Raw genomic sequence first — 11,884 nt, forward strand, 5'->3', positions numbered from 1 at the left:
TGCTCTTTCAGTCCATCACTTTATTGTTCTAAGTAAGCTCTCTGATCTCTCTGCTGTTCTCTTTGTCCTATGTCCTCTCTAAATCTACAGCTTCTTTTCAGCTCTCATTCTTAGCTCCTCTCTTGCCTCTTTACATTTCTAAAAGGAAACTCTCTTCAATCCTAAGAAAAATTTGAAAACCCTCAAGGTCATAGCACATTCCTAGAATAAATGATAAGGAGCAGAGAGCCATTACCATAGTAATGCAAGGTTCCAAGGTCTCCGGACCAGAGAAAGGGGGCACAGTGCCCAGTGAGACAAACTCTGAGACATAGCTTTTTATCAGCAGACTTGGCAAGTGAAGAATTGGTTGGCTTTTCTAAGGATGTTTGTGTTAGTAACCTTGGTGAGACAGCTGTGACTCTGACCTTTTGCATAACTGTGAAGTTTTAAACTTACAATGTATTTACAAAAGCCTTCAGTCTAGTTTGAATTTTCTCTGAGGTAAAATGAGCTAAATAGGGGCAGTTTGTGTAAGACTGAGGAGAGATTACTATTTTCTGTGTTAGTTTGAGCAAAAGGAACAAAATGGGCTTTAAGTGTCTACAGTCTCATGGGACAATGTATCTGGCTATGAAGCGTATCCTAGTATATTTTCTATATATAAAAATTGTATAGTTAAATGAAAAGTCATCTTCCTGACCACCCACAGATATATGTGCCCATAACATTGAGATGTAATCATGAGATTACATATATACATTTTATGAAAAATGCATGGTAATGGGGATATATCAGAGCTGTTATGTACAAGAAGTTTGCAACAAGAAACAGCCAATTCATTCAAAAGGCAATAAGTCCAACACACCTTGCATGATGGTTTAGTCTTCTACTAGAATCCTTGGTTCTGATAGGTTGATCTTTTAAACACTAGCTGTCACCTGCAGTGTACTCCTATGGCCTTTTCCTATGGCCAGTAGCTCTCAATAGAAAATCTCAGTTCCTCAGTTGATATTAAGATTGTTTTATGAGACAGGTTCTGTCACTGACCTGGAACTTATCATGTAGGCTAGGTTGGGTGGCCAGTGAGCCCCAAGAGTCAAGGAATCCACTTGTCTGTACCTCCAATGCACTGAGATTATGACTGGCTTTTTATTTATTTATTTATTTATTTATTTATTTATTTATTTATTTATTTAGTTTGTTTGTTTGTTGGTGGGTTGGTTTATGCATTTATTTATTTATTTATTTTTAAATGTGAATTTTTCAGTCTTTGTTGGCCAATACATAAAGCAGGATTGCTGAATATCAAGAGCAGAGTGGACTCTTAGCAAAGGTTATATGAGATGACATCTGATTGCTCCAGCTACTTGTAAGGCAGAAAAGTCAGAACAGGAAGTGTGTGCATGAGATCATGTTAATGGCTTACAATCACAGACCTAAGCAACACCAGACTGGTCTGGTCAGGCTGTGTTTCATTTTTAGGTATGACTTCCATCCAAATGACATATTCCCACAGGGATATTTGAATTTACAGACATTTCTCCATAATTAAGTGAAACTGGACTTAGAAATGACAAGCAATAGCAGCTGAGTATAGCACATTGATAATATCATGACAATTACCTCTTCCTTGGGGAATAAGCAGCCAACTTAGATCTCTCACTTATCTGACAGATTAAAGCTGTTGGATGAATCCAGCTAAATTTCAGGGCATGTAGAAACTCTTGGAAATTATATAACTTGTAGTGTTTAGTACATAAAGCCACAAATTGTAGACTTAAGACATAAATATGTTCTGATGGGATTACTTTATAAATGAGAAAAATGATATTTAGATAAACTTTACAGAAATATTTGAAGGCTAATGAAAGGCTAAAATTTATGGTTTTTTCTTTTCTATAGTTGGTTTATATTTCCCAGCACTACATAAAAATAAGTTTTAAATTATTTATATTATGGAATATTTTGATCAAATCAAAAAATAATTGAATATGTATCTGCTTTCAGAGAAATCAAATGCATATATGTATGTATATATATACACACATATATATATATACATATATATGCAACTAAGGCTACTTAAAGAACTAGAGAATCCTACTTTCTGGTGCGATGCCATTTGAACTATATAATATGTCATTATAGGCTTGCATCCATGGTCTCTTAGTGTCTGCATTACATCTGTCCAGGTCCTTCTGGCTTTCAAAGTCTCCATTGAGAAATCGGGTGTTATTCTGATGTGTTTGCCTCTATAAGTCACTTGGCCTTTTTCCTTTGCTGCTCTTAATATTCTTTCTTTATTCTGTAGGTTTAGTTGTTTAATTATTATGTGGCGCGGAGACATTTTTGGGGGGGGGGGGTCTAGTCTGTTTGATGCTCTATAGGCTTCTTGTATCTTCCATAGGTACTTCCTTATTTAAGTTGGGAAAGTTTTCTTCTATGACCTTGTTGAATATATTTTCTGTGCCTTTGAATTGGTATTCTCCTTCCTCTACCCCTATTATTCTTAAGTTTGGTCTTTTCATGGTGTCCCAGATTTCTTGGACATTTTGTGTTGTGACTTTTTTGGCTTTGGTATTTTCTTTGACTGACGAATCCACTTCCTCTATTGTATCCTTTACACCAGAGATTCTCTCTTCCATCTCTTGTATTCTGCTGGTTATGCTTGCATCTGTGTTTCCTGTTCATTTACTCAGATTTTCTGTTTCCAGCATTCCCTCTGTTTGTGTCTTCTTCATTGTTTCTAACTCCCTTTTCAGGTCTTGAACTGTTTTCCTCACTTGTTTAATTGCTTTTTATGTTTTTCTTTAAGGAATTTATTAATTTCTTCCATTTTTTTTGTCTTTTCCTCTATTTCTTTATAGATTTCTTCCAATTTTTGTTTGTCTTTTTCTCAATTTCTTTATTGATTTCTTACACTTTTTTGTTTGTCTTTTCCTCAATTTCAATTTTCTTGGAAGGCCTCTAGCATCTTCATGATGCTATTCTTAAGGTTGCTTTCTTCTGTAACTTCTACCTTGTGATGTTCAGGTCTTGCTTTGGAGGAGGGCTAGGTTCTGGTGATGCTGTATTGCTCTTTATGTTGTTGTATGTACTTCTGCCTTGACATCTGCCCATCTCCTCCTCTAATGGGTATAAGAGGTGCCTGTGTCTGAGCGAGTTGCTGTTGGTCCATTCTGTGCTTGTTGTGTCTGTGGCTCAGGGGGCCCGTCTGGGTCCTATCTTAGCTCTTGGTCTAATTGGAGCAGGCAGATTCTGTGTCTCAGGGAGCTTCTCTTGAGTCAATCCAAGCTAGTTGATTCCGTGACTCACTGATCCACTCTTGGTCTTATCAAGGCTCTTGGTCCAGTCAGAACTGACAAATTCTGTGTTTCAGGAAGCCTCTCTTGGTCCAATGAGAGGTGGCAGATTCTACTTCTCAGAAAGCCACCCTTGGTCTAATGAGGGCTGGCAGATTCCCTGTTTCCTGAGGTTACTCTTTGTCCAATGACAGCTCTTTGTCCAGTGAGAGCTCTCTCTAGGACTGATGAGAGCTCTAGGCCCGATTAGAGCTGGGGGTTGGTTTCTAAGCCTCAGGAGGCAGCTGGGGTTTCGGGCAGATGGGTATGGGGGCAGAGCATGTAGATTGCAGGGTCCACTGGGGAGTCTTGGTGAAGGTCTGCTGGCCGGCAACTGGGGCCAAGTTGGGTTGGTGTTCCCGGGAGAATGGCTGGGGCCCAGGGATAGGTCCTAGGGGCAGGACTCACTGGGTATGAACAGAGTCACTCACCTCTAGGCCCCATGAGAGCTGGGGGTCCTTTTTGAAGATTATAATTACATCATTTCTCCTTTCCCTTTCCTTCCTCCAAACCCTCCCATGTACCATTTGTTGAATGATTTGATTTCATTCAAATCAATGGCATCTAACATATAGCTATTTTAAAAGAATGCATAAAACATAGAAATACATTGAATGGTAACCAGAATTTCCCTTGAGTAGAGAAAGAGCCATAAGATTTTAGTGAACTATTTTTCTTTTCTTCCCTTTTTCACTTCTAATATTAAGAACCTCTGAGAGACTGTGATAATGTGAAACAATTTGTATAATTATGAGCTCTGGGCATTCTATCTCCAAGGTCATAAAAGAGTCAATAATTGCCCCCAGGCTGTCAACCCTTCGATTTGAAGGCTCGAGTACAGTGGGGACACTGACGTGTATTCTCCTCTGGTGGCTGACTAAATCAAGGGGTTATTTCATTATATATTCTTATCAAGTCTAAGAAATGAGCCAGAGCCTTACATGGGAATAAGACAAAGAAGTTCCTTTGTATTTTGGTCATGACCCAGCAAGGAGTCAGCTTCAACAAGTAAGTGCTGAGTGGGGAGGATGATGGAGAAAGAGCCCTGGGAAGCATTGGTTTCTTATCATAAGAGAAAACTTAGTGAAAGGATGCTGACCGTAAATTTTCTTCTATGATGAGTGAGGAATTTATGTTCTGCATTGCATAAAGTGGGGCTAACATATAACTCAATTTGATTTCCTTTCCCATGTTCTGTATTGTCACAGATATCTCACACATCAAAGGTAAAAACAAAATCTTTTTTCCTAAGCATTCTTACAATATTATGAACGTGATTTAAAAAGAGGAAGGTGAATAACCACAGTATCATGTGTATTTCCCATGGTCATCAGATGAGTCCTTATAAATTGAAATCCTGTTGCTACAAAGAAGAGGAAGAACAGCAGGTAAAGGAGAGCAGCAGCAGCATCTTGAACTATAACTGAAGGATGTTGAGCTCTGAGTTCTGACCTGTGCATTCTGTGCAGCTGAGTTCTCTTCGTTTACCTAATCACCTCCACTTCATAAATTACCAGTTCATTTCCTGGAAACCAAAGTGCAGCCTCTATACCAGTTGTGCGGGAGAGTATTAAGCTAAAACAAATGTAGTAAGCCATGCTTGAAGTGGATCACCTGACTGTGGACATGAGACATGTTTTTCAAAAGGTATTGCTTGGTTACTCCCCACAATAAACTCACATATGCTTCAATTCCTATAAATCCAGGAGGTGCCATGTGTTTCCTTTTGTGATTCTATCACAGTGAGAGGCATTAACTACTTCCATAAACAGAAGTATAGCCATAGATCACAGGCAAAGGACACAAAGACATAGACACATATTAATTCAAGGCAGATTTGCCCTGGCCTCTAAGATATCCTTGAAACTGTCCATATCCTCCTTGATTCTTAGAATATCTCACTGGAACATGACAGGCTGGGGTCATCCTTGGGGATTCCTGGTAACTTCTCTAGCACCGTGTTTCTCCCTATCCCCATGACGTCTCCCTCTATCATGGTATCTCTTTTATTGCATTCCCCCTCCCTCCCTGTTCCAGTTCTGCTGCAGATATCTGTATGCTGTGAAAATGTGTTGCTATGAATGATTGATAAATAAAATGCTGATTGGCCAGTAGCTAGGCAGAAAGTATAGTATAGGCGGGATAAGCAGAGAGGAGAATTCTAGGAAGTGGGAGGCTGAGTAAGGAGACATCGCCAGCTGCCACCATGAGAAGTAAGATGTAAAGTACCGGTATGCCACAAGCCACCTGGCAGCTTATAGATGAATAGAAATGGGTTAATTTAAGATATAAGAAATAGATAGCAAGAAGCCTGAGCCATTAGGTGTTTTATCTCCAGCATATAATTTGAGGGCCTTTGTCAAACATCACATGGCTGAAGTTACATATGATCATGTTTGGATCATTTATTTAATTCTATTGGTCTATGTGTCTGTTTTTATATCAATTCTATATTGTTTTTATTGCTATTACTATGGGTCTATAATATATCTTAAGACATCGGGATTGTTTTGGCTACCTGGGGATTTTATTGTACAATATGAAACTTAGATGGAGAGGTTTGATTGGGATTTCATTGGATCTGTAAAGCTTTTGGTAAAATGGATATTTCAACAATATTAATTCTACTAATTCAAGAGTATGGATATTTTTCAATTTTCTAGTGTCTTTCTCATCTTCAAAGGTTTAAAGTTTCCATTTTAGAGGTTCTTCACTTTCTTGGTTAGCCTTCTTCCTACATATTGTATTTTCTTTGAGGCTATTGTGAATGGGAGGGAGTCCATTTCGCTGTATGTTTGTTGGTGGTGTACAGAATAGCTATTGATTTATGGATTTATATGATTTACATTCTGTCACATTGCTGAATTTGTTTATTTCTAGAAGTTTTTTGTTAACAGTTTTCAAATATCTAATATATAACATCAAGTTATCTGCGAATAGGGATAGATGGAGTTCTTTTCCTATGTGTATCCCTTTAGTGTCCTTTTGCATCAGCCAGAACTTAAAGCACAGTATAAAAGGAAGTGGGGATAGTTGACAGCCCTTTCTCATTCGTGACTTCAGTGGGATTGCTTCATGGTTTATATAATTGGGATAATTTTGACTGCATGTTTCTCATACATAGCTATTTATTATGTTGCCATATGTTCTCTCTAGACCTACATTCTCTAGACTTTTATTATGAAGGCATGATGGATTTTGTCACAGGTTTTTTTCTGCATTTTTTGAGATGATTGTGTGATTTTTGTTTTTAAGTCCATTTTTGTGGTTTATTGCACACATATGTTGAAAATATCTGCGTCTTTTGGATAAAGCCAAGTAGATTATGGTGAATAATATCTTTTGATGTGTGTCTGTATTCTGACTGAAGGTATTTTATTGAGCATTTTTTAATTTGGGTACACCAGGGATGTTGGCTTATAGTATTCATTTTTGGTGTGTCTTTACCTTGTTTTGGTTTTGTAATGTTGGGTTCATGAAAGGAATTAAGAGATGCTTCTCCTTTCTCTGATTTTTTAAAAAATAATTTAAGAAAGTTCTCTCTCTCCTGTAAAAGTCTGGTAAAATTCATCTGTAAATCCTTCTGGCCCTGAACATTTTTACTTGGAAATTTTCTTTATTACTCTTTTAACTTCCTCATGGGTATGTTTAGTATGTTCAATTCTGGGCATAATTTTGGTGGTTTGAAGAATCTAGAAATTCATTCATTTCTTTTAGGTTTTCCTACTTAATGTAGTACAGAATTTTTAAATATTAGCTTATAACAATTACTTATCTAAGAGGACCATGTTAAGTTAATATACAAAAAATACAGTTTAAGTAAATGGCTTCTTCATAAAGAATCTAATCCAAAAAATTTTACCTGTGTCTTCAGAAAAAATATGATATATTCTGTTGTTTTTGCTGTAATAGGAATAATTTTTTAAAGTGAAAGGACATTATTTTCTTCTCTATGTCATCAAAAAGGATAGTTGTATTTTACAATGATCCTAAAGTTGTGATTTCTAATTTTCTTGGTTTTAAAACACTGTTGAGTTTACCTCCTCAAGAATAGATTTGTATGAAAGGAGATGTGTGTGGGAGCCCGTTCTCGGGTTCCTCGTGGCTTTACCCAGCAGGTCCAAATAGAGGATGATCAGGACCACGGGCTTGAGTGCAGGTGTCTGAGATGGTCTGCACTTGGCTGTGCTGGGGGAGGAGGTCTTTTGCTCCACCCCCTTGGTGTCTCTATAAAAACCCTGGGGCAGAGACAGTCAAGGGCCCATTGGAATAGGTTCCAGACCCTCTCAAGGCTATCCTTTATTTTCTATCTGTTTATCTCCGCAAGATTCTCCACTATAAATCCTTCTATCTAATATTTCCTGTTGCTCGCACTCAAGAAAACTCTGGGGAACTGTGGGGGTGGTGGGTAAATGCCCCACAAATGTGTAACTTGGAAATCTATACAGAAAGTTGTAGATTATTGGGCATGTCGTGATGCTGTAAGCAATGAACCTCAAGTTAGAACATTTTACTTGTAATAAGTTATGCTTAAAACATATTGATTTTCCCCTTTTTTAATTATTTCATTTACTTTTGAGATTATAATATAATCCTAGCTTAACTTATATATTTTTCTAATTAATTTTGTTTATCCAAAGGTGTCCAAACAATACAGAAGCACAAAATTTACCAGTTGTCTCCCAATTCCATCTTATGAGCCTCTCAGATGATCCGGAAATGCAGCCCGTCCTCTTCGGACTGTTCCTGTCCATGTACCTGGTCACAGTGCTTGGGAACCTGCTCATCATCCTGGCTGTCATCTCTGACTCCCACCTCCACACCCCCATGTACTTCTTTCTCTCCAACCTTTCCTGGTCTGACATCTGTTTCATCTCCACCACAGTCCCAAAGATGATCTGGGATATTCAAACTCAAAGCAGAGTCATCTCCTATGTGGGCTGCCTCACACAGATGTCTATGTTTATAATTTTTGGGTGTATGGAGAGTATGCTTCTGACTGCAATGGCCTATGACAGGTTTGTGGCCATTTGTCATCCCCTGCATTACGCAATCATCATGAATCCTCACTTCTGTGCCTTCTTAGTTTGGGTATCCTTTTTGGTCGGTCTTTTGGACTCTCAGGTGCACAATTTGATTGTGCTACAATTTACATACTTCAAGGATATGCAAATCTCTAACTTCTTTTGTGACCCTTCACAACTTCTAAATCTTGACTGTTCTGAAATATTCACCAAAAACATAGTTGCACATTTTATTGGTGTCTTTTTTGGCTTATTTTCAACCTCGGGGATCCTTTTCTCTTACTATAAAATTATTTCTTCCATCCAGAGAGTTCCATCAACAAGTGGAAAATATAAAGCCTTCTCCACCTGTGGGTCTCATCTTTCAGTTGTTTGCTTATTTTATGGATCAGCCATTGGAGTATATGTCGGTTCAACTGTATCAAATTCTCCTGAAAACTGTGCGGTGGCTTCACTAATGTACACAGTGGTCACACCTATGTTGAATCCTTTCATCTACAGCCTGAGGAACAAGGACATTAAAAGTGCCCTCTGGAAGTTGCAAAAAAGAACAAAGTAATTACACAACACCTTCCATCATTTCTGAAGGTTGAGTTGCTAACCCAACTATCTATACCTAAAAACACAACCTCTTTGGTGTTACGGCTTACAGCTCACTTCACTAATACCTAAATGTATATTCCTTCCATTGTCTTTAATTGAATTGAATAAGAATACCTAGATCTTGTCTTCTCTTAAGCATATATAAATCAATATATCCAGGAAAGCTCACAATTTCTGAGTAAAGATCCTAGCTTTATAGTTAAATATAGTTAAATAGTTATGTTCCTTTTACATTTTAACAACTAATACCCCTTTTCAAAGCCCATGTATTCTTTATTTTAAGATATATGTTTAAGTTACCATATCCAAGGAACATACTGCAGTTTTAAAATACTGATGAATTAATAAATAAGGTTCAACCTCACATATCCAGCAGATAAATGCAAATCAAAACTAATCTGATACTCCATCTCATCCCAGTCACAATGGCAATGATTAAGAAAACAAATAACAGTGAATTACAGCAAGCATATGGACAAAAGAGAACATTTATACATCACCAATGGGAACATAAACTACACCAGTAACTATTAAGTCATATGGAACTTTCTAAGGCAATTAAATATGGATATTCCTTATGACCCAGCTCTACCACTCCTGGGTATGTATGCAAAAACTCCAACTCAGCATATCATAGAAATAATTTCCAGTCAATGTTTATTGCAACTTTACTCACAATATCTATGTTTTAGAGGCACCTGCATTGTGAAAAATAGAATGAGTAAAGAAAATACAAGAATTTTTTGTACACAACAGAATGTTCTTCAACCATGATTACCAAAATAGTATCATTTGCAGAAAAAGTGGATCCATCTAGAGATAATCATATTAAGTAAGTTATGCCAGTTTCAGAAAGAAAAATAATATGTCATTCATGGTTCCTAGAATTTATACAGATACATAAAATCATGTATATATGAATGACATGAAGTATCTGGGAGAACAATAAAGACTAATAGGATGGACTAGGGAGAAAGCAGATGTATGATAGAAATATACTCACCAAATAATGTATACTTGAATGAAAATTTTAAAATAAATTAATTTTGAAAATATTGCTGACTACATCTCATAACCAAAGACTCTTATTTAGATAGATCTTTATACTATGGTCATTTCCACCCTATCCACCCTTCATTTAGTGCCTCCAATTCAACCCAGATAGCCCCACAAACATAAACATACCAAGTTCAAACCCTTTTTTTTTTGTTTTAATAGCTCTCAGTCCCATTAGTGCTGCTCACATAATGTAAAGCGTAATCCACCTACTGGAACAGGGGAAATCTACCAGCAGCCACATCCCCAGAGAATAATGATTCTCTTGCTCTGGGTGGCTAAGAAATGCCAATAGCTTCACAGGTAGTGGTGGGGATTTGTGAACATCTGCAACACACATGGTAGAATGTTGGCTGCCCTAGTAGGATTCTGTAGATCTTATGCAGGTAACAACAGCTGCTATGAGTTTGTGGGTCAAGTAGATATGCTCTACCATGTCATAAGACACCATTTCACACCACTTTACCCATCCTACATCTTTTTCATTGCTTCTGCATCCTCTTCTGAAAATGCTCTCTGTTTTGAAAGGGGGTTGGTATTAATAAAAAATATCCCAATTAGGACTGAACACTTATGGTCACTTATCTCAACATTTTCACCAGTTATATGTCTCTAAACTGACTGCTGCCCACTTTAAAAAGATTCTTCTCTGACCAAGTTTGAGAGGAGTCAAGACTTTTGGGTATAAACATAAAAAATAGAGTCTAGCAAGTAGGTTCCACCTGAGAGGCCATGAGCTCCCAAACTATGGACTTCTGAGCAGTTTTACTGTATTTTACATGTAATTCCATTTGCTGAAGAGGCCTGAAATCCAGTCATAAAGCAATTAGTCTCCCCATAAGAGGTAGACCACTCTTAGACCAGTGAACATGTGATCCTTGCAGGTTGGCATTAGAGCATGGAGGGTCCAGCATGGGGTAAAACCAATGATATCTTTTCTCCCCAGAAACCTGAATAGCACCTTCTGGCACTTTGAAAATTACTGAGCAATGAGGAAGGTTCCAAGGCAGTTTGAAATTGATTTCTCTATGTTCTGAAGCTAAAGTGTGTGGTATCTTCAGGAATAGCATCTTACCTTTTTGTTGTGGTAGATAACTAAGAGCAATGGCAAAATCCCTGTGTTGTTTGGTGGACCCCTGGAAACTCCCTGACTAATAATTCATAGAGGGTTTTATCCCACCTGCTTCTTTGATTTTTATTTAACATCCCATGACTTCTGAGAGCTGTATTGTGTACCCACAAAGTGTACCTTTGTTTTTTATTTTTTTAATTGTATTTTGATACTAATTTATTAACCAATGTTTCTATAGGCAATTCCACATCTCCTTAGTCTTAGTTAACTCAGCCCCTACCCAGCACCTCTCAACTCCCACATCCTTCTGCCATCTTCCATGCTTACACCTCTAAGCACTAATATACCTCTGACTTATATCACATGTTTCTTGTTATACCCATCAATAATAATCTTATTATTATTGGATTGCAAGAAAGTAAATTTCCATATAGGTTTTTCTTGCACCTTTCCTTTAGGTTAACACTCCCTTTACCTCCTGACTTCCCAAAGCTTTCCATGACCCTTCCTGGATATGTTACTTCATATTCAATATGCCTTCTCTTTACTTCTGTATTAACAATGATTGACTATCCAGACTCCTATAATACATTTTCTCACCAATGGCTCATTTTTACTTTTCATGATACCATTTATGCTCCAAGTGAAGCACACTAAAACAAAAGATTAGAAGCTAGTATCTACACAGGAGAGAAAACATGCAATATCTATCTTTCTGGGCCCCAGTTGCTTGAGTTAGTTTTTCCCCAGTTCCATTAATTTATCTATATTTTTTATTATTTTTATTATTTACTATTCCATTGTGT

General features: G+C 37.3%; 1 protein-coding gene across 2 annotated transcripts; it reads left to right on the top strand.

Moving 5' to 3' along the window:
• Positions 1-4,302: 4,302 nt before the first annotated feature.
• On the top strand, positions 4,303-8,906 carry LOC102918499 (olfactory receptor 7E178-like). 2 transcript variants are annotated; one of them, XM_006987050.3, is made up of 2 exons: positions 4,303-4,331; positions 7,964-8,906. In XM_006987050.3, the coding sequence occupies exons 1-2, from the start codon at positions 4,303-4,305 to the stop codon at positions 8,904-8,906; spliced, it is 972 nt and encodes a 323-aa protein (XP_006987112.1). The 2 variants fall into 2 exon arrangements, with proteins under 2 accessions (XP_006987112.1, XP_015861087.1); XM_016005601.1 differs by lacking the exon at positions 4,303-4,331 and adding an exon at positions 7,824-7,839 and having other exon boundaries at positions 7,999-8,906.
• Positions 8,907-11,884: the final 2,978 nt, after the last annotated feature.

Source organism: Peromyscus maniculatus, chromosome 7 (assembly GCF_049852395.1).
Source record: "Peromyscus maniculatus bairdii isolate BWxNUB_F1_BW_parent chromosome 7, HU_Pman_BW_mat_3.1, whole genome shotgun sequence".
Classification (NCBI taxonomy): Eukaryota; Metazoa; Chordata; class Mammalia; order Rodentia; family Cricetidae; genus Peromyscus; species Peromyscus maniculatus.

What these genes read in the sequence shown, in the direction of transcription:
- LOC102918499 (XM_006987050.3), top strand. Translation starts at nt 4,303, where the DNA reads ATGACCCAGCAAGGAGTCAGCTTCAACAA. An exon ending in CAAGGAGTCAGCTTCAACAA is followed by an intron (nt 4,332 to 7,963) that starts GTAAGTGCTGAG and finishes GTTTATCCAAAG; the next exon opens with GTGTCCAAACAATACAGAAG.